General features: G+C 42.6%; 1 protein-coding gene across 1 annotated transcript; it reads left to right on the forward strand.

The window, feature by feature from the left end:
- The first annotated feature begins 1,406 nt into the window (after window positions 1-1,406).
- LOC130043235 (lipocalin Cav p 2.0101-like) lies at window positions 1,407-9,334 on the forward strand. Its single transcript, XM_056135486.1, has 5 exons — window positions 1,407-1,531; window positions 3,003-3,076; window positions 6,428-6,538; window positions 7,541-7,645; window positions 9,246-9,334. The coding sequence occupies exons 1-5, from the start codon at window positions 1,407-1,409 to the stop codon at window positions 9,332-9,334; spliced, it is 504 nt and encodes a 167-aa protein (XP_055991461.1).
- Window positions 9,335-22,154: the final 12,820 nt, after the last annotated feature.

Consider the following 22,154-nt stretch of genomic DNA (forward strand, 5'->3'; position numbering starts at 1 on the left):
TCGATGAGGGTATGGATACCTAAATTAATTGGAGTAAGGCAGATTTTGCTTGTGGAAAATGCAGTTAGCTCTATGTATTCCATGAAAACTAGGCTCAGAGTAGGAATACCAATCTTGGAGTGTTCAGCCCGGGTGGAACTCAGGATAATGAAAAAGAAAATAAGTGTCATTGCCCTTGAAAAACGTGAATGTCTGTCTGTCCTTGGTTGCCTGCAATCTAAAGGTCAACTGTCCACTCCAACTTAAGCTCCTCTTAAAACAAATCTCATTATTGCTTGACAGCTGTCTTGAAAACTAACCAGATATTTCCATATGCGTAAGCATCCGTGATTGATCACCGCCGACCATTGGTCGATCCTGTGCCCGGGGCCACAGAGCAGAGCTATAAAAAGCCCAACACATTTGGAGTATCTTCATCCTGCACTTTCCACTTCTCTGGAAGAAGGACCCTAAGACATCGGCAAGATGAAATTTGTACTCCTGGCTCTGTTCGTGGCTGTGGCTTCTGCCAACCTGCAACAGAGGGTAACAGGGAAGAACTGATGTGTGTGTGTGTGTGTGTGTGTGTGTGTGTGTGTGTGTGTATGCATTCCTCACTCTAGTTTGTAAGGTATTTTGTAATTTTGTTGTTGCTGTTGTTGTGGGCACACCTGGGAGTGCTCAGGGCTTGGCCCTGTCTCTGAGCTAATGACTCACTGTTGGTGGTACTCAGGTACCATCTGGGATGCCAGGTTTGAACCAAGAACATTGCAGTACAAGACTAGCGCCCTACCCACTGGACTATCACTCTAGTCTCAGTGCTGGAGACTTGATATACATATTGATCTGTGGATCTGATCATAATCAAACAATCTCTTCCATCTCTCTACATTATTCCTTCCCATCTCGAAGAAGGAGAATTCCTTTATATTTTCATCCACAGTCAAAAGAAAAGTAAGCCAAGGTTAATTTTCTGATAGCACCAGTGTTTTATTGTATATGAGTGAACATATTTTTACTGCCTTTTTTTAGATTTTTTAAAAACATTTTAATAATGTAGGAGTACTGCTATTTTCTGCTATTTATTCAGCCATTGATTAAGCTGATTGAACTGGGCATGAACTCCAAATTACCTTTTTTTTTTTACTATTTTAAGGACCTTATAATTGCATACCCGAGAGTTCCCAATTCTTGTTTTATAACTCTACAATCCTTGTCTCTACCATATCAATTCTTGTTTCTGTAATTCTACCCCATAGGCATTAGAGCCCTACTTTGCTTGGTCAGATAAAGAATCTGTAATTATTTTTTCCCAACGTGCAATGAAGCACAAGAAAAATTGATGGTGGGAGTGTATGAGAAAAGTGAGAAATGTGACTGTCCTTCTTCATTGGAACTTTTCTTCCCAGCACACAGGTCAGTGGCGTATGGCTCGCGTTGCCGCCGACAATGTAGAGAAGATTCAAGAAAATGGGGAACTGAGAGGCTACTTTAGAGACATCTCTTGCGAAGGCGTAGACTGTAACTCCGTCACCTTGAATTTCTGGATGAAGTAAGTGACATTTCCTTGCACCTAGAGCCACACATCTCTTGACTTCACAAACCACTGTTGAGTCTTGCTCTTCCGTATAGAGGGTGGTTAGTGACATATTTGTACTCTCTGAATACTTCAAGTCTTTGAACTTGGTTCACAGAGGAAGTTCTTCACCGAATGCTCCGTGTTCAGTCCACCGGAGAGAATGACAGGGGATGCCCTTAGTTTCCAGGGTGTTCACTCATCAGCTATTTTCACTGCAGGGAGTAGGTGTTGGCAAAAACAGGCCTGAGTGATCTTAGCGGCAGAGAAAATTAGCTATCGGCAATGCACTACAATGAGCATTTTTAAAAAATTATTATTTTTAAATGGATCCTTGTTTGGGTATACAGTGACAGACTTATAAACTTTCATGGTTATGTTTCAATCATACAAGGATGGATTATCCATCCCTCCACCAGTGCCCATTCACCACCACCAGTAATCCCAGTATCCCTCCCACCCCCCCACCCCCCCATCTCACCCCACCTCTGTGGCAGGGCATTCCCTTTTGTTCTCTCTCTCTCTCTCTCTCTCTCTCTCTCTCTCTCTCTCTCCTTTTGGGTTGCAATAGAGGTATTGAAGGACCATCATGTTTGGTCTATAGTCTACTTTCAGTAGCATCTCCCATCCTGGGTGAATCCTCCAAGCATCCTTTACTCGATGGTTCCTTCTCTATCTGAGATCCCTTTTCCCTCAGCATGGGAGGCCGGTTTCCATGCCAGAGGCGATCCTCCTAGCCTTTATCTCTACTATTATTGGGTGTTAGTCTCCCATACTGTTACTTTATATAAAGTGAACATTTTAAGAAAATGTTCAGTGGGAGAATTCACTTTTGAAATAAAATGCTAAGGTGTTAGCAAGTCCGTTGAGGAAAATGTATCTCAGTCTCGATGGTGTTTCTTGTTCTGCCTCTTGATTATCCTTGTTTGACTTCAATATTTTTCTCCTTGATCTATAACGTTGAATGAATTGCCATGAGTTGCAAAGTTACCAAGTTATCCATGATTGGGTTTCCTGCATGCAACCATTCAACAGCAGTCCCATCAACAGGGTCCATTTCCTTCCAAATGAGTCCCCAGCTTCTCCATCTATGGTGAGAGGAGTGATCAGCTAACCAAGTGGCAGGCTTCCTACTGGGAAGCAGTTCTCAAGTCTTGGTTTCTGTCACCTTTCTGGGCATTGGCTGATTCCCCTATGATGTTTCAGAGTACAGGAGACATTTATTCCCCTACGATGTTTCCACAAATATGAGAGATCCTTCTGGATGTCTTCCTCTCTGACTCTCTGACTCAATCCACTCAGCAGAGGTGTCCACATAGAAGTCACATGACTTGACGTCCTCTTGGAGCTGAGCCATGTGTGTCTGGGCCGTACTCTCTTCATCCAGCTATCTGCGCTGGAGCATTCCAGGACAAATCACGGAGATTTTTATTGATTTATTTTTTAGGAACAACGGAGAGTGTGGAATGTTCTCCGCAGTTGGACATAAAGCAGATGATCCCGACATCTACAACATTGATTGTGAGTACTTGTGCTTTGGGCAGAAGGGGCTAGTGTTTTTATTATTATTATTATTATTATTTTATAAAGTAGTTCACGGTATTTGATGACATTTAATATTCGAACACACATCCCACCCCCATCAAACCTTCCTATATCATATTGCAGACGTTTCCATCCTGAAGCTCATACCCAGTCCCAAACCAGAACCAAAATAATATATTTCGTCTTGCTTGTTGTGAAAGACTGCTGAAAACGCTCCAAAAAAGTATGCTTAGATGAAAGAGTGTGGAGATTGTTGTATCTCAACAGGGGCCATTAAGTCCTTCTATAAGAGTTCACTAACGTGCCGTTAAAGGTGGAACCTTGTGTGCTCTATATCTGTTTTTTTAAATGTATATTTCCCTCCAAGATTGTTTCCCTCCTACTTTGAGACCTATCAAATGTGGTGCGGTAATCTTGGAGTATGGCAGGGTGTGTGGTTTTGAAGTATCGCATGGTCAAGAACCTGGTCGTGCCATGACTAGAGGGATTAGTCTTTGGTTAGATTTTTTCCTTTAGGTTTTAGTTAGTTTTTTTCCTTTTTTTTTCACGTGACGATACTTGGACACATCATTTGCTAATTAGTTACACAGAAGAACCTATCAAACTTCTTAAAGTTATGCAATACTGTGCTAGAGAGGAGAGTATACAATGTAGAGGGTGCTTGACCTACAGATGGGTGACCCCAGATCTAATCTCAGCACCAGAAATGGTCCCCTGAGAGCCATTACCTATAATCCTTGAGCACCAGCACCTAGAAAAAGCCCTGATCACCACTGGCTCTGGTCCAAAAACCAAAAGAGAAAAAAAAATCCACAAATTATTTTAATATATGTATTTGACCACACAATTTAGTGATCCCTCAGCTAAAAGATTCCATATGAAAAAGTATGCTTGGGGGGCCGGAGCAATAGCACAGCAGGTAGGGCGTTTGCCTTATATCCGACTGACCTGGGTTCACTCCCCGGTATACCATATGGTCCCCCGAGGACCACCAGGAGTAATTTCTGAGTGCAGAGCCAGTAGGAACCCCTGAGCATCACTGGGTGTTACCCAAAAAGAAAAAACAAAAACTAAAATAAAAAAAATAAATAAAAAGGAAAACTAATTTTGGGGCTGGAGCGATAACATCGTGTGTAGGGTGTTTGCCTTGCACCGACATTAGATTCCCAGCTTCCCCTATGGTCCCCCAAACACCGCAAGGAGTAATTCTTGACTACAGAGCCAGGAGTAACCACTTTGCATCTTCGGATATAAACCACCCCCTCCCCCCAAAAAAGCAAGAGAAAAGAAAAGTATTGTTCACAGTAGGTAGGGCATTTGCCTTGCATGTGGCCAAGCTGGGTTCGATTCCTCTGTCCCTCTCGGAGAGCCCGGCAAGCTACTGAGAGTATCCCGCTGCATGGCAGAGCCTGGCAAGCCAAAACAGTCACGAGTCTCACAATGAAGACGTGACTGGTGCCCTCTCGAGCAAACCGATGAACAATGGGAGGACAGTGACATTGACAGTGATTGTTCACATAAACTACTTGCGATGTATGTGCCCTTAACTTAAAGTGCAGAATTAGCTGTCAGGGCGATAGGACAACGGGTTGGCATTGGTCTATCATGAGGTTGAACGTGTCTTTGATCCCCTGAGCATCACCGGGAGTCATTACTGAATTTGGAGGCAGGAGTAACACCTGAGCACTGCTGGGTGTGACCCAAAGAAAATCAAACCTATAAAAAATTTACACAGGAACAAAAATCTCCAAACAAAAAGAATGCATTTAATTGAAATGAAACGACTGGGAGGGAATTTTTGAGCTATGTAATTTGAAGGAACAGAAAATATTTTTTCACAATCAATATTATCCAAACTAGTAGGGAAATATCCAGGCACTTGGACAACATGGTAAACCATGGCTCTCTGATACTTATCTGACAAGATTTTGGAAGTTATAAATATAAGGATATAACAGTAGGATCCAATAGAATACAACTTTAGAATGTATGTAGTTCAATACTATTTAAGAACCTTTTCTGTAATACCTATTGAAGTATGAAACAGGATTTGGTTGTAAGCTTGGTTTCATTTCAAGAGCAAATATATCTAAGTATGGGTGAGCGATGACTGTGGAGACAATAGGTTCGCCCAATTTGAGAAATTTTAGCCCACAAGTCTTGCAAAATGAGACTGCCCTTTAAGGAAACAATTCAGCCCCCAAATGTTTTCGTCCCGTGAACTTCTTGAGAAGTATGATATGCCATTCACTTAAGCTGCAAATGAAGTCTCCTCTTTCACTACATATTATAGATCTCCCAGAGAGGATGTAAGGGACTCAGCTATAATTTACACACTCGTCGCAGCATAGGCAAAATCTATTCATGTCGAAGTGTATTTCGAAGACAGAGGAAGTGCTCTGCTTGTAGAGAATTTGGTAAATGACATTGCTCAAAAGCTGACGTCACAGAATCTGAAACCTGATGACAGTGATATGGGTCCAAAGATGACGACTTAAAGGCTTGATCTTAGCGTGCACAAAATAAGACGCAGGTGAATGAGATAGCCTATCATTTTTTCCCCTTTCCGCTACTGTGAACAGATTCTGATGGCCCCTTCTACATTTTTGTCTTCCTGCAAGTTCTCAGGCTCTTTCTGATGAACAGGGAGTTAGCAACTGTTAGCCTAAATTTTTGCCCAAATTTAGGGTCACCTAGAGGATCAGATCATGGGCAATACCCAAGGCATATAACCAGAAACAGATCTGCTGGATTCTTGTTTTCTCTGCAATTAGAAAAATACAGGTGCTGAAGTGATAGCACAGTAGGCAGGGCATTTGGTTTGCACGCGGTCGACCCAGGTTCAATTCCCAGCATCCTATAGAGTCCCCTGAGCACCGCCAGGAGTCATTCAGGAGTGAAGAGCCAGGAAGAACCCCTGACCATCACCTCATCACCGGGTGTGACCCAAAAAAGAAAAAAAAATACAAAAAGCCCAATTTCCATTTCAACAAGCCCACACAACCTTCCCTGATCTTTAACTTAGCTGCATTTTCTGTAACACAAAGATTCTGCTTTCCTCTTAAAACCACAGCAGAAGAGCCTTAGTTAAGTGAGTCCTATCCAGGGGAATTCCTTGTCCTTTCTCCTCTCCTTTCCAACAGATTTTTCTACCTTCCCACTCCGAGCACTTTTTATCAACCCAATGTTTTCGTTCTTGAATCTATTAAAGATATTGGGAATCATTGAACCGGCACCCACGGTCCCTGCTCCTTCCATCACAAGAAGATAAGTAAGAAAATATGTGACTCTTCCCGAGTCCTGATTTTTCCCTCCTCTCTTTCACAGTCTCAGGAAAAAATTACTTCACCTTTTGCCATCAATCCAAGTACATGTTGGTCCTCTGCGCCACGAACACCGATGCAAATGGACTCGTCACAAATGTGGTAGAAGCTGCCGGTATGCTTCTCATTCTGGGCAGAATAAGTGAATGTTTTGACATGTAGACTTTACTTAAGGAAACGATACACACATGCATTGAATTGAAAAAAGAATGAGTCCCACATATCCTGGAGACCTGGAGTTTCCGCTAATAGAAGCCCAGAATGCACTCTCCAGTCCAATATATCTCTCAGCAAATAAACATACCCTGGAGTTATGATATATTTAACCCTACCGAGCACAGTGGGTAGGGCGTTTGCCTTGCACGGGGCTGACCGAGGCTTGATTTCTCTGTCCCTCTCGGAGAGCCCGGCAAGCAACCAAGAGTATGCTGCCCTCTTGGAAGAGCCTGGCAAGCACCACATGGCGTATTTAACATATGGCCAAAAGAGTCACAACAAGTCTCACCATGAAGACGTGACTGGTTCCCGATGAGCAAATGGATGAACAATGGGAGCACAGAGCTACAGTACTCTTATGGGAAATCAAGCCACCCTCCCACCCCGAACAAAAACCCTAAGGATGAAATGTGCCCCTTAGCTATCATAGTTTAGGACATGGAACGCAAACCATTTGCTCGAGGGGACCTAAGGAAAAATAAAATCAGTGACAGATACCTTTCAGCTGCAGAACTGCACCAGGTCAGCCTAGAGTATCACTGTGTTCAGTCTTTTAGACGTACGAGCAACCTGGTCAAAAATTGAGTGAGAAGCATTCAGGACTTGATATTTTCAGGGCGTCTTCGGGTAGCTATGTGAAATACCCCAGGCTTTGCTCAAGGGAACTGTGGAGTGATGATGTGCTCACTTAGCATCCTCCTGACATCTCTATCAGAAAGGACTCACCTGTTCAAGACCCAGAGGAGGGGTACTGCGAGGGAGGGATGTTGCATTCAACAACCTGGGTAGCCTGGGGAAGACAGGGAAATCTATCCTTCTGCATGGGGTGACTGTGGCCCATTCTAAAGAGTAGGATGCATTGTAATGACTGTCTTTTTCCCTTCTTCTCTGCCCATTGCAGTAAGACCTGGCCACAAATTCAATTGGGCAGATCAGATTGTGTACACAAACTTGGTAAAGCAACACGGTATCAACGAAGAAAACATCTTGAATGTCGAATCAGCAGGTAAATTAACTGTTTGCTCTTCTTGGGTATAAAAGTGGCCATTCTGAACTTTTCTTCAAGAAAGCTTTATTATCTAGTGTCCCTTGGACACCTGGGATCTGGGAAAAAAAATTTTTGATGAATGTAGTGCTTAGAAATATTGAAAGTATCAGCTATCATTTTGAACCCTCTCTTAATTCTCATCCACAGATACCTGCCCTCAGTAAGGACATCTGTTGGGTGAGTGATGATAGGGTTTCTCCTGATATTTTACGAGGTGAGGGTGACTTTGGGAGGGGTGTCCACTTGAAACAGTAAGATACGACTCCTCTGAAGAGAGGGGTGGCAACGACTATGATGCAGACACGTGTATGTGTGCGAATTTAAACCATGCTCCACGCTAACGTGGAACTATCGCATAGAATTGGGATTCTGTGTTTCGAGGACAAAAGTTTTTTAAAAACAGTGAAGCATTGTACTCTGAATGAGGTTTTAATCTTGCGAATCCCAGTGACAGCAAGCTATCATAGGAACTCTTCTAGAGATGTCCATGTCATTCAAGGAAGTCTCATGTCTCCTATGTGGAGTGTGCCAGCCCTTGTGTTACATATCCTGTACACCACATTTGGTCTCTGAGAACAGCTAAGTGACGTCCAATTACCCACCAGTCCCCAAGAAATAAGAAAAGAAGTCCAATAGGGCACACACTTGCAGAGTTCAGTTCCCCATGTCATGCAGCCACGAACACGTTTCTATATTACCTTCTTGATGTTGATTTGCTTCGGAGAGCCCGGCAAGCTACCGAGAGTATTCAATATGCCAAACACAGTAACAACAAAGTCTCCAATGGAGACGTTACTGGGCCCACTCGAGCAAATCGATGATCAACGGGAGGGCCTTTACTTTACTTACTTTTACTTCTTGATGTAAGGTCTCCTAGAAGATCATCCACGACCACATGTATTATAGCAGTGAAGTTCTTACCCTGAATATCACAGATGAAGGTTCATGCCACAAATTCTGCAGTAAAATTTCTTTTACAGGGGCTGGAGTGATAGCATAGTTGGTAGGGCATTTGCCTTGCACACGACCAACCTGGGCTTGATTCCCAGCCTCCAATAGGGTCCCCCTAGCACAGCCAGCAGGAATTCCTGAGTGCACAATCCAGGAGTCACCCAGGAGCATTGATGGGAGTGAGCCAAAAAGCCAAAAAAAATCTCTTATAAATTACATTTATAACTGCTCCCTCATTCCCAAAATGTTTACCACAATGGAACCCTTGGAATCTATATAAAATTTTTTTAATGTTTTAATTTTTGTAGACCTCTCCAGATCCTGCTGACCTCTACAAAAGCAGTCGCATCTCAGAAACCAGATCAGGAATCCAATTGTAATTCCTTCTTTCCTACTATCTTCATGAGCTCAGCCCATGGTTTCCTCTTCTTTCCTTTCACACACGTTGTTGTATTACATTGGATGCCTAAATTAATAAACTGATCATTCTATGCACAAGGCTGTGTTTGATGCAACGACTCTTATTTGGAAAGCACAAAAATAACTGCTTGAATAGGAGTATTTCGACAATTACCTCTCCTCCAAAATGGGGATTCGTTCTCTTTAGGCAGATGGAATCCTATTCGGAAGTGTCTTGGTCAGTGGAGAAATAAGATCAACTATCTCGAGGATGATACTTTTCATTATATTGATTAGATTACTAATTGATTGGATATCCCTTGCATGTCCCATGAAGGATAAGAGAAAATGATCAAGCTTTAATCGAATTTAATTTAATCAGACATATATCAATTCTATTCTGATTTCCCAGTTAATGCTAGAACATATGTCAAACACTGCATGCGTGAACAGTATTAACTATCTGGTCGGAGAGAAGGGGATAGGATATAATAGAAGACAACATGGTATGGCCAATGTCATAACTTAGAGGAATTACTACTCTCAAAACTTTTCCTCTTGGGGCAGAAGCAATAATACTATTATTATTAGGTTAGGGCATTTGCCATGCATGTGGCCGACTTGGGTTCGATCCCCGGTGTCCCAGTTGGTCCCATAAGCACCACCAGGAATAATTCCTGAGTGAAAAGCCAGGAGCAACCCCTGAGCATCACTGGGTGTGACACCCCCCAAAAATCCTAAATCAATAACATTTTTATTTAAAGCTCTTTCTGGAAATAACAGTTCGTTTTTTCATGACAGGTTTCTCACTAAAAGTAGAAAAGTGGCTGAAATTTGAGAGATGTTATATATCATGACACCATTGTAACTTAAGACTGGACATATCTTATACAGTCCCTCTAGCACTAGGAGTGATTCCTGAGTGCATGATCCAGGAGGAACCCCTGACCAACGCCAGGTTTGATCCAAAAAGAAAAAAATATTTAATAGGCATCTGCATAAACCAAGGGTCTGTTTACATAAGGACAGAATGCCCAATAGACTGCTTGCAAAGTTCACTGGTAGGGGACCTTTACTTCCTTAACTAAACGCCATCAATAGATGTGTGGGCAGTTTCCCCTGAGACAAACCAAAAGATTTGCTATCAAGCTTCTTCAATGGATGAACACACAGCGTCTCATGCTGAGTGAAAGGAGTCTGAGGGAGGGGGACAGACATGGAAGGGCTGCACTCATTTGTGGGATGTAAAAACCAGAGTGTGAGAATAATACCCAAATATGGAGGGAACAAAAGAGTCAGGAGGGCTGGTCCAAGGTTGGAAGTTGCCCACAGGTGATGGTGGGGATAAGGCAGTTGGGATAGAGAAGGGGCCACTGTGACAACGAGAGTTGGAAATGACCACACTGGACAAGAACTGAATGCGGAAAGTTGATAAAGGGAGATACATGATAACGTGTTATTACCTGTCTGGTACGGGTGAAAGCAAAAAAAGAAATTTGAGGTTTTTCACTTGGGAAAATTACCATTCTACCAGCACTATCAGGCTGATAAAAGGAGTTGGTTTTAGTTTACCCATCTTTATAAATTTCCCACTTTTGGTGATGGGCTCACTAATGTTTTTGAAGAGAATCATAAATTTTGACACTACTGTAACCACATCCCTGTAATTATTTAATGAAGAAAATTTCAATTTTAACTTTCTTTTGATAAGATCACTCATCTCATCTTGATTAGACTAATATTCTTTTTTTAATTTTTGGTTTAGGGGTCACATTTGATGGTACCCAGAGTTGACTCTGGTTCTGTGTTCAGGGATCATTCCTGGCCCCAGGAATCAAATGGGGTACTGCAAATCAAACCTGGATAGACCATGTGAAGGCACCTCTTCTCTGGGCCCTTCTAGTATATTATTACTTAAATAATGACAAGGCACAAACACCCAAATTATCTAAACCTATATTATCCTGGATAAATGATAGAATTCGATGCCCATTTGATCATGACTATCGTTCAAGTCCACGGAATTAGCAAAATCTATAATGGTCTTCAGTGTATGACGACTTTTCACAATATTTTGAAACCACTTCAGGAATTAAAGTCTATCCCAAATTTAATGAATCAATGTTTCTTTGATTAACCCAAACGCCTTTGCTAAGCGATTATAAAGTCTCTCCATCTATTCATCTATAGCTTGATTCACCTTCATAGCAAAACCATGATCGTTGTGATCTCAAACACCTGTCTTTCTAAGGCACCTCCTAACGAACACAGTGAGGATATGTGTGGCGATTTGGACGCACATATTCTAACATATGCAACAGAATAGTTTTCCAAAATTCAAATGTTTTTGTGGCGATTTGGATGTATCCATTCTTTTATATGCAGTGAAACTGTCTTCCAAAATGCAAATTATTTTGTGTGTAGATATCTGATCCACTCTCAGAGTGTCCCTCATGACTTTGTCACCACAGAAGAATAATGACACATCGCTCGTGCAGTGAAAGTTCACGTAAGTCAAAAATCTGTGTGCTCACTTCCCTCATACTCTGGAGAGAGGGTACTTGGTGGTGGGATTGGTGTTTGAATATGATCTGCAATGAACGTTCGTGAAATACTTCTTGGAAAAGTAATTTAAAAATTTGCAAAAAAAAGAGAAAATTGTATGTAAAAGAAAATTATTTAACACACCAACGGAGAGAGTCAGTAAGAGGTAGAGTGCCTGCCACAGAGGCGGGGAGGTGGGTGGGGTAGAAAGGGTTGGGGGTGGTGGGAGGGATACTGGGAACATTGGTGTTGGAGACTGGGCACCCGTGGAGGGGTGGGTACTTGAAATTGTATGACTGAAACATAATCGCGAAAGTTTGTAAGTCTGTAACTGTGTCTCACCTTGATTCATTAAAAAAATGGAAAAATAAAATCTACTTGCTACCATTTTGCCTGTGCATTCGTAAGTAGCTTCTCTAAAAGAATTATAGATGATGGCGAAGTGTGTACACCTCCATGGGTACCTACGTCCTCAGGTACATACAGACTCGGATAAAATTGTTTTCTCTCTTTTTTCCCACGACATTCTCCTCAGTCTAAATCACCGTGTCTTCTTGTGTCGTTCTGTGACCGCATTCACCTGGATTTTACAAGCGAGGTCAGAAGTTTAAGAAGGAGAACCTGCATGCTCTATTGGAGCAGGTGCCTTGGGATGGAGGGTCGGCTTTTCATCAGATTTGCTGTATGGAAAATAACAACTGCACCCAGGATAGTACCTGCAGTGCCTTTTGAGCTGAGTAGAAAAGTCAGCATCTCACAGGCAACTTTATCCCCGTTGTCTTCAAAACAGAAAATCTCGCAGCAACATTCTCTGTAATAGGCAATGATTTGGGGGACTGCTTCTGAAGAGACACCTGCAATCTCGTTGAAATTGTTTCAGTAGAAATCAAGCATCATGCATTTGCCTGGGTTGGGATAATAATTACAGACTCACTGGAACAGTGAATCGTAGATAGTTGTGTGTGTGTGTGTGTGTGTGTGTGTGTGTGTGTGTGTGTGTCGCCAGAGGCCCATAATTTTACTTTTTTAAAAAAATTATTTTTTTCTGCCTCTCTGAAATATATTCCCAGGAGTGGTATTGCTGGGTCAAATGGGAGCTCAATTTCTAATTTTTTGAAAATCGTCCTTACTGTTTTACAGAGGGCCTGAACCAGTCTGCATTCCCACCAGCAGTGAAGGAGGGTCCCTTTCTTGCCACATCCACGCCAGCACCAGTAGCTTTTGTTCTTGTGGATGTGGGCCAGTCTCTGTGGTGTGAAATGATATCTCATGGTGGTTTTGATCTGCATATCCCTGATGATTAATGATGTAGCGCATTTTCTCATGTGCCTTTTAGTCATTCCGATTTCTTCTTTGAGAAAATTTCTATTCATTTTATTGCCCCATTTTTTGAATGGGGTTGGATTATTTCTTCTTGTGGAGTTCAACCAGTACTTTGTATATCCTTGATATCAACCCCTTGTCAGATGAATAGTGGACGAATGTCCTTTCCCATTCTGTAGACTGTCTTTGTATTTTGGTCACTGTTTCTTTTGCGGTGCAGGAGCTTCGTAGTTTAAGATAGTCCCATTTGTCCATCTCTGTTTTCACTTGCTTGGCCAGCGACGTGACATCTTTGAAGATACCATTAGCTTCAATGTCATGGAGGGTTTTGCCGACTTTGTCTTTAATGTACCTTATGGATTTCAGTCTGATGTTGAGGTCTTTAATCCACTTTGATCTTCCTTTTGTAAGAGATTTTAGGCAGAGATCTCTGCCCACATTTTTGTATGTAGCCGTCCAGTTTTGCCAGCACAATTTGTTAAACAGTCTTTCCTTGCTCCACTTCACTTTTCTTGCCCCTTAAATGAAGTATAGTCGAAGTGACATCTGCACTTGTTTATTCATTGCAGCCCTCCTTACAATAGTTAGAATCGGGAAAAGGCCTGAGTGCACTAGTACACATGAGTGGTTAAAGAAACTTTGGTAATATTTGCACAATGGAGTACTATGTAGCTGTTAGAAAAGAGGAAGTCATGAAATTTACATACAAGAGGTACTACATGGAAAGTTTCATGTTAGGAAGAGAGAGAAGAAAGCTACATGAAAAAAAAATCCCGTTCACAATTGTGCCCCAGAAAATCAAGTACCTAGGATTCAGCTTAACTAAGGAAGTAAAGGACCTGTACAAAGAAAACCTCATACGCTACTTCAGGAAATAAAAGAGGACACGAGGAAATGTATAGATATCCCCTGCTCATGGGTCGGGAGACTTAACATTGTCAATATGGCAATACTACCAAAAGCATTGTATACATTCAATGCAATCCCTATAAGGATACCCATGACATTCTTCAAAGAAATGGAGCAAACACTCCTGGAATTTATACGGAACAATAAGCCCCCACGAATAGCTAAAGCAATTCTTGGGAAAAAGAAAATGGGAGGAATCAACCTCCCGAACTTCAAACTGTACTACAAAGCAGTAATAATTAAAACAGCAAGGTACTGGAACAAAGGCAGAACTGCAGAACCGTGGAATAGGGTTGAATACACTGACATCTCCCCTCAATCACATGATCATCTAATCTTTGATAAAGGTGCAAGTAATGTGAAGTGGAGTAAGGAAAGCCTCTTTAACAAAGTTAGAGAGAGTCCTGCTGGAAGAACTGGATGACTACATGCAAAAAAGTGGGCTCAGAACTCTACCTAACACCATGTACAAAAGTAAGATCAGAATGGATTAAAGACCTCAACATCAGACCAGAAACCATAAGGTACATTGAAGACAAAGTTGGCAAAACCCTCCATGACATTGAAGCTAATGGTATCTTCAAAGATGCCACGCCACTGGCTGAGCAAGTGAAAACAGAGATAGATCAATGGGACTATCTTAAACTAAGAAGCTTCTGCACTTCAAAAGAAACAGTGACCAAAATACAAAGACAGTCTACAGAATGGGAAAGGATATTCGCCGAACACACATCTGACAAGGGGTTGATATCAAGGATATACAAAATACTGGTTGAACTCCACAAGAAGAAAACATCCAACCCCATCAAGAAATGGGGCAATGAAATGAACAGAAACTTTCTCAAAGAAGAACTCCTTCACCAAATACACATCCGACAAGGGGTTGATATCAAGGATATACAAGGTACAGGTTAAACTCCACAAGAAGAAATCACCCAATCCCATCAAAAAATGGGGCGAGGAAATGAACAGAAACTTTCTCAAAGAAGAAATCCGAATGGCAAAAAGGCATATGAGAAAATGCTCTACATCACTAATCATCAGATAGATGCAGATCAAAACCACAATGAGATATCATTTCACACCACAGAGACGGGCCCACATCCACAAGAACAAAAGCAACTGGTGCTGGTGCGGATGCGGCGAGAAAGGGACCCTGTTTCACTGCTGGTGGGAATGCCGGCTGGTCCAACCCTTTTGAAAAACAGTATGGATGATCCTCAAAAAATTAGAATTTGATCTGCCATTTGACCCAGCTATAGTACTCCTGGGAATATATCCCAGAGAGGCAAAAAGGTATAGTCGAAGTGACATCTGCAATTGTTTGTTCATTGCAGCACTCTACAATAGCCAGAATCTGGAAAAAACCTGAGTGCCCAAAAGCAGGTGACTGGTTAAAGAAACTTTGGTAAATTTACACAATGGAGTACTATGTAGCTGTTAGAAAAGATGAAATTATGAAATTTACATACAAGTGGTACTACATGGAAAGTATCATGTTAAGCGAAATGAGCCAGAAAGAGCGGGATAGACACAGAAAGATTGCATTCATCTGGGGAACATAAAGCAAGAAAAAGGGAGACTAACACCCAGGAATGGCTGAGATTTGTACCAGGAATTTTGCTTCATGAATGGAAGGCCAGCCACAAGTTCTAGGTGAAAAGGAAGCTCAGATAGAGAAGAGAGCACTAAATAAAGGGTGTTGTGAGGACCCTCCCAGGGTGGGAGAAGCATGCTAAAAGTAGTCTATAGACCAAACATGATTGCCACTCAATGCATCTCTTGCAAAACACAGTACCCAAAAGAAGAGAGAGAGAACAAGGGGGAACACCCTGCCACAGAGGCAGGTGGGACGGGGGGGATGGGGGGTGGGGGGATGCTGTAACCCGTGGTGCTGGATGATGGGCACTGGTGGAGGGATGGGTACTTGATCATCGTATAACTGAAACCAAGCACAAAATTTGTAAGTCTATAACTGTACCTCATGGTGTTTCACTAATAAAAAAAAAAAAGAAGAAGAACTTCAAATGGCAAAAAAGCACATGAGAAAATGCTCTACATCATTAAACATCAGGGAGATGCAGATCAAAACCACAATGAGATGCCATCTCACACCTCAGAGACTGGCCCACATTCAAAAGAACAAAAGCAACCGATGCTGGCGTGGATGTGGCGAGAAAGGGACACTCCTTCACTGTTGGTGGGAATGTTGACTGGTTCAGCCCTTCTGGAAAACAGTATGGACGATTCTCAAAAAATTAGAAATTGAGCTCCCATTTGACCCAGCAATACCACTCCTGGGAATATCTCCCAGAGAGGCAAAAATGTATAGTCGAAGTGACATCTGCACTTGTTTGTTCATTGCAACACTCTTTACAATAGCCAGAAACTGGAAGAAACCTGAATGCCCAAGAACAGATGACTGGTTAAAGAAACTTTGGTACATCTACACAATAGAGTACTATGTAGCTGTTAGAAAAGATGAAGGCATGAAATTTATATACAAGTGGTATAACATGAAAAGTATCATGCTAAGCAAAATGAGTCAGAAAGAGCGGGATACACATAGAAAGATTGCAGTCATCTGGGGAATATAAAGTAACAAAATATGAGATTAATACCCAAGAATAGCTGAGATCAGCACCAGGAGGATTATTCCATAGCTTAGAGGCCAGTCAGGCATTCTAGGGGAAAGGGCAGCTCAGATAGAGAAGGGAGCACCAAATAAAGGATGTTTGGAGGATCCTCCCAGGAGGGGAGATGCATGTTGAAAGTAGACTATGGACTGAACATATTTGCCACTCAAAGCCTCTTTTGCAGACCACAACACCCAAAAGGAGAGAGAGAACACAAGGGATCGCCCTGCCACAGAGGCAGGGTGGGATGGGAGGAATGGGGGTGGGAAGGATATTATCCATGGTGGTGGAAAATGGGCACTGGTGGAGGGATGGGAGTTTGGTCATTGTAGGACTGAAACTAAAAATGAAAGCTTTGTACTGTATCTCACCGTGATTCAATAAAGAAAAGAATAAAATTAAAACAACAACAACAACAACAAAATAAAGATGCCTTTAGCTTCAGTGTCATGGAGGGTTGTTCTCCATGTACCTTATGGATTCAGGTCTGAAATTGAGGTTTTTAATCAATTTTTAAATGGTTTTAAATGACTTTCTAGCTGGCATTAAACAGAGGTTTGAGTTATTATTTTTGCCTGGTCCAGTTTTCCCAGAAACATTTGTTGAAGAGGCTTATCCTGCCCCACTTCACATCTTACTCCTTTATTAAAGATTAAGATATATACTTGAGCAACTGTTTCAGGATAGTCAACTCTTCCATTGGTCTGCGGGTACATCTTTATGCTAATGCCATGCTGTTTTAATTACTTCTGCTTTGTAGTACAGTTTGAAGTGAGGGAAAAGAGTGACTCCTATTTTTTTTTTGCCCCAAGGTTTATTGTTCCATATAAATTTCAGGAGTGTTTTGTCTATATGTTTGAAAAATGTCACGAGTACCCGTAGAGAGACCACCTTGAATCTGTAAAATAATTGGGAGAGTATTGTCATTTTGAAGATGCTAATCCTTTGGATCCATGAGCAGGGGATGTGTCTCCATTTCCTTGTGTCCTCTTTCACTTCCTGAAGTTGAGTATTGTAGTGTTTACATTATGCAGGGGTTCATCAAGTCTTTGTTCAAGTCGATGGGTATTATTTCACTTGGAAAACAGGTTGATACATTTTGAAAATCAAATCCTCGGAAGTATGGCACTGCCAACAGGTCAACCTGTACCTGTGTGGCAAGTGCGTCAGCAGCCTGATGGTGACTTCAGACTTCCTGTCACGATCACCATCAGCCTGTTGTACGTTGATTGCCTCGAGCAGGCACCAGTAATGTCTTCTTCGAACTTGCCCTGACATTCCAAAAAGTTCCACGTTCAAGGCTCTTTCAGGGTTAGGAGAATGAGACTTCCCGACACACCAAAATTGCCACTGTGCCTTTGGCCAGATCCCAACAACTTGGGACCAAGTTTATCAAGAGATTCAATGGCCAAAAGTTAGATAAGTGGGAGCCATTCCCACAAACCGCCTCAGGCTCAGCTATAGAAGCTCATTGATTGTCCTTATTTCAGAGACCATAGATAGATCTTGAAAGAGATCAAAAGCCACAGTTCATCTCAGACCTGTTCATGGCTGAACTGACCGGGGTAAACAGAGAGGGGGCAGGTCGCCCTGGGTACGCCCCTCCCAAGCAGATTGCCAGGCAGCCACTTGGTTCCACAATCCAAAATCTTTGCCATAGCCCTGGCTTGACTCCATTGTCTCAGGACAAAACTCACCAAGATAGAATCTGCTGAAAAGTTTGGTGTGTGCGTTTTGTGACTGAAATCTCCAGGCTTTCTTGGTGTCAGGATGTGCTAGCTACCTCCACCTCCCTGTACTTCTCGGGACCTCAGCAGTAACATCCACACCCCAAAGCCAGTTGACAATTTTACGTCCTGAAAAAATACAGAATACCCTGAACAAACATCATGACCTCTTATCAACTGTACTGGAAACCATAATGCATAAAAGGTAACAAAGAGACAGAGGAAGAGGGAAAGTGTGTCCCATAGAGGGAGTCTGGGGGTCAGCATTGGAGGTTTGGGGGATTATGGTGGGGAAACTGGGGACATAGGTGGTGGGAAATGTGCACTTGTTGAGGGATGGGTGCTGGACCATTGTATGCCTGGAACCCAGTTATGAAAATCTTTCTAATGGTCTACCTCATGCGCATCCAATTTAATTTTTTTTAATAAGTAATGTAAAGCGATAGCACAGTGGTAGGGCATTTGCCTTGCATGCAGCCAACGTGGCCGACCCGAGTTCGATTCCTCCACCCCTCTTGAAGACACTGGCAAGCTACCGAGAGTATCTCGCCCGCACAGCAGAGCCTAGAAAGGTACCTGTGACGTATTCAATATGCCAAACACAGTAACAGCAAAGTCTCCAATGGAGACGTTACTGGGCCTGCTCAAGCAAATCGATGAACAACGGGAGTACAGTGATTATTGTAATGTAAAGTAATGGAATGGGAAAGTAACCTCAAGGATAATAGAGATAAGGACCAGGAGGATTGCTCCATGGCTTGGCAGCCGGCCTCACATACCAGGGAAGAGAGAGCTCAGATGGAGAAGGAATCACATAGTAAAAAATGCTTGGAGTTTCCGCTCGGGATAGGAGTGTGGTCATGGATGATCTTCTAGGAGACCTTACATCAAGAAGGTAAGATAGAGACATGTTCATGACTGCATGACATGGGGAACTGAACTGTGCAAGTGTGTGCCCTTTGGACTTCTTTTCTTATTTCTTGGGGGCTGGTGGGTAATTGTACCTCACTTGGATGTGCTCACAGACCAAATGTGGTGCACAGGATATGTAACTCAAGGGCTGGCACACTCCACATAGGATACATGAGACGTCCTTGAATGACATGGACATCTCTAGAAGAGTTCCTATGATAGCTTGCTGTCACTGAAATTCACAGGATTAAAGCCTCATTCAGAGTACAATGCTTCACTGTTTTTGAAAAACTTTTGTCCTCGAAACGCAGAATCCCCATTCTATGCCATAGTTCCATGTTAGGGTGGAGCACGGTTTAAGTTCGCACACATACACGTGTCTGCATCATAGTCCTTGCTACCCCTCTCTTCAGAGGAATCGTATCTTATTGTTTCAAGCGGACACCCCTCCCAAAGTCACCCTAACCTCGTGAAATATCAGGAGATACCCTATCATCACTCACCGAACAGATGTCCTTATTTAGGCCAGGTATCTGTGGATGAGAATTAAAAGAGGGTTCAAAAGCACAGCTGATACTTTCAATAATTCTAAGCACGACATTGATCAAAAAAAATTTTTCCCCAGAATCCAGGTGTCCAAGGGACACTAGGAAATGAAGCTTTCTTGAAGAAAAGTTCAGGATGGCCACTTTTATACCCAAGAAGAGCAAACAGTGAATTTACCTGCTGATTCGACATTCAAGATGTTTTCATTGTCAATACCATGTTGCTTTACCAACTCTCTGTACACTCTGCGATCTGCCTTTTTGAATCTGTGGCCAGGTCTTACTGCAATGGGCAGAGAAGAAGGGAAAAAGACAGGCATTACACTGCATCCTAGCCTTTAGAATGCGCCACAGTCACCCCATGCAGAAGGATAGATTTCCCTGTCTTCCCCAGGCTACCCAGGTTGTTGAATACAACATCCATCCCTCGCAGTACCCCTCCTCTGGGTCTCCCAACAGGTGAGTCCTTTCTGACAGAGATGTCAGGAGGATGCTAAGTGAGCACATAATCACTCCACAGTTCCCTTGAGCAAAACCTGGGGTATTTCACATAGCTACCCGAAGACGCCCTGAAAATATCAAGTCCTGAATGGATCTTACTCAATTTTTGACCAGGTTGCTCATACGTCTAAAAGACCGAACACAGTGATACTCTAGGCTGGTCTGGTGCGGTTTTGCAGCTGAAAGGTCTCTGTCAACGATTTTATTTTTCCTTGGGTGCCCTGATGCCAATGCTTTGCGTTCCAAGTCTTAAACTATTTTACCTAAGGGTCATATTTCATTCTTCTGTTTAAGGGTAGGGGGGTGCTTCGATTTCCCATAAGAACACTGTAGCACTGTGTTCCCATTGTTCGTCGATTTGCTCAAGCAGCCACCAGTCCTGCCACTTGTTGTGACTGTTTTGTGCATATATCTGAAACGCCAGGGCTGCTTGCCAGGCTCTGCCAAGAGGGCGGGATCCTCTTGTTAGCTTGCTGGGCTCTCCAAGACGACAGAGAAATCGAACCTGGATCAGCCGTGTGCAAGGCAAACGCCCTACCCGCTATGCTTGGTAGGGCTAAATATATCATAACTCCAGGGTATGTTTATTTGCTGAAATCAAAACTTGATTTTCCCGGATGAGAGATATATTGGACTGGAGAGTGCATTCTGAACTGCTATGAGCGGAAACTCCAGGTCTCCAGAATATGTGGGACTGATATTTTTTCTCAATTCAATGCAAGTGTGTCTTGTTTCCTTAATAAAGTCTACATGTGAAAACATTCACTTATTCTGCTCAGAAGGAGAAGCATACCGGCAGCATGGACCACGTCTGTGACGAGTCCATTTACATCAGTGTTCTGGAAGCAGAAGACCAACAGGTTCTTGGATTGATGGCAAAAGTCGAAGACATTTTGTCCTGAGACTGTGGAAGAGAGGGGGGAAAATCAGAAATCAGGAGGAGTCAAATATTTTCTTATTTATCTTCTTGGGCTGAACGGAGGAGGGACCATGGGTGCGAGTTCGATGATCACCATGTCTTTAATAGCTTCAAGAATGACAATATTGGGTTCATAAAAAGTGCTCAGAGTGGGAAGGTAAAAAGTCGATTTGACTGGAGAGGAGAAAGGACAAGGAATTCCCTTGGATAGGACTCACTTAACTAAGGCTCGTCCGCTGTGGTTTTAATAGGAAATTGGAATCTTTGTGTTCCAGAGAATGCGGCTAAGTTCAAGATCAGGGATGGTTGTGTGGCCATGTTGAAATGGAAATTAGGCTCTTTGTATTTTTCTTTCCTTCTTTGGGTCACACCCACTGATCTGGTGATGGGAAGGGGTTTCTCGTGGTTCTTCTCTTAGGAATTACTTCTGGAGGTGCTCGGGGACCCGACGGGATGCTGGGAATTGAACCCAGGTTGACCGCATGCAAGGCAAATGTCCTACCAACTGTGCTATCACTCCAGCCCCTGTATTTTTTTATCTGCAGAGAAAACAAGAATCCAGCAGATCCTTTTCTAATTATTTCCCTTAGGTCCTGTCCATGATCTGATCCTCCAGGTGAACCTAAGTTCTGAGCAGAATTTAGGCTGGACTGTTGGTAATTCCCTGTTCATCAGAAAGAGCCTGAGAACTTGCAGGAAGACAAGAATGTAGAAGGGGCCGTCAGAATCTGTTCACTATAGTGGTTAGGGGGAAAAATGGGAGACTTTCTCATTCCCCTGCGTCTTATTTTGTACACGCTAAGATCAAGCCTTTAAGTCGTCATCTTTGGACCCATATCACTGGCATAAGGTTTTAGATTCTGTGACATCATCCTCTGAGCAATGTCATTTACCAAATTCTCCACAGGCAGAATGCTTTCCCCATCTTCAAAATACATCTAGACATGAATAGATTTTGCCTATGCTGCGACGAGTGTGTGAATTATAGCTGAGTTCCTTACATCTTCTCTGGGGGACCTATAATATGTAGTGAAAGAGGTGACTTCATTTGCAGCTTAAGTGAATTGCATATCACAGTTCTCAAGAAGTTCACTGGAAGAA

The sequence above is a fragment of the Sorex fumeus genome, unplaced genomic scaffold (genome assembly GCF_029834395.1).
Source record: "Sorex fumeus unplaced genomic scaffold, SorFum_2.1 ptg000118l, whole genome shotgun sequence".
Classification (NCBI taxonomy): domain Eukaryota; kingdom Metazoa; phylum Chordata; class Mammalia; order Eulipotyphla; family Soricidae; genus Sorex; species Sorex fumeus.

What these genes read in the sequence shown, in the direction of transcription:
- LOC130043235 (XM_056135486.1), top strand. Translation starts at nt 1,407, where the DNA reads ATGGCTCGCGTTGCCGCCGACAATGTAGAGAAGATTCAAGAAAATGGG. An exon ending in CGACATCTACAACATTGATT is followed by an intron (nt 3,077 to 6,427) that starts GTGAGTACTTGT and finishes TCTCTTTCACAG; the next exon opens with TCTCAGGAAAAAATTACTTC. An exon ending in AAATGTGGTAGAAGCTGCCG is followed by an intron (nt 6,539 to 7,540) that starts GTATGCTTCTCA and finishes TGCCCATTGCAG; the next exon opens with TAAGACCTGGCCACAAATTC.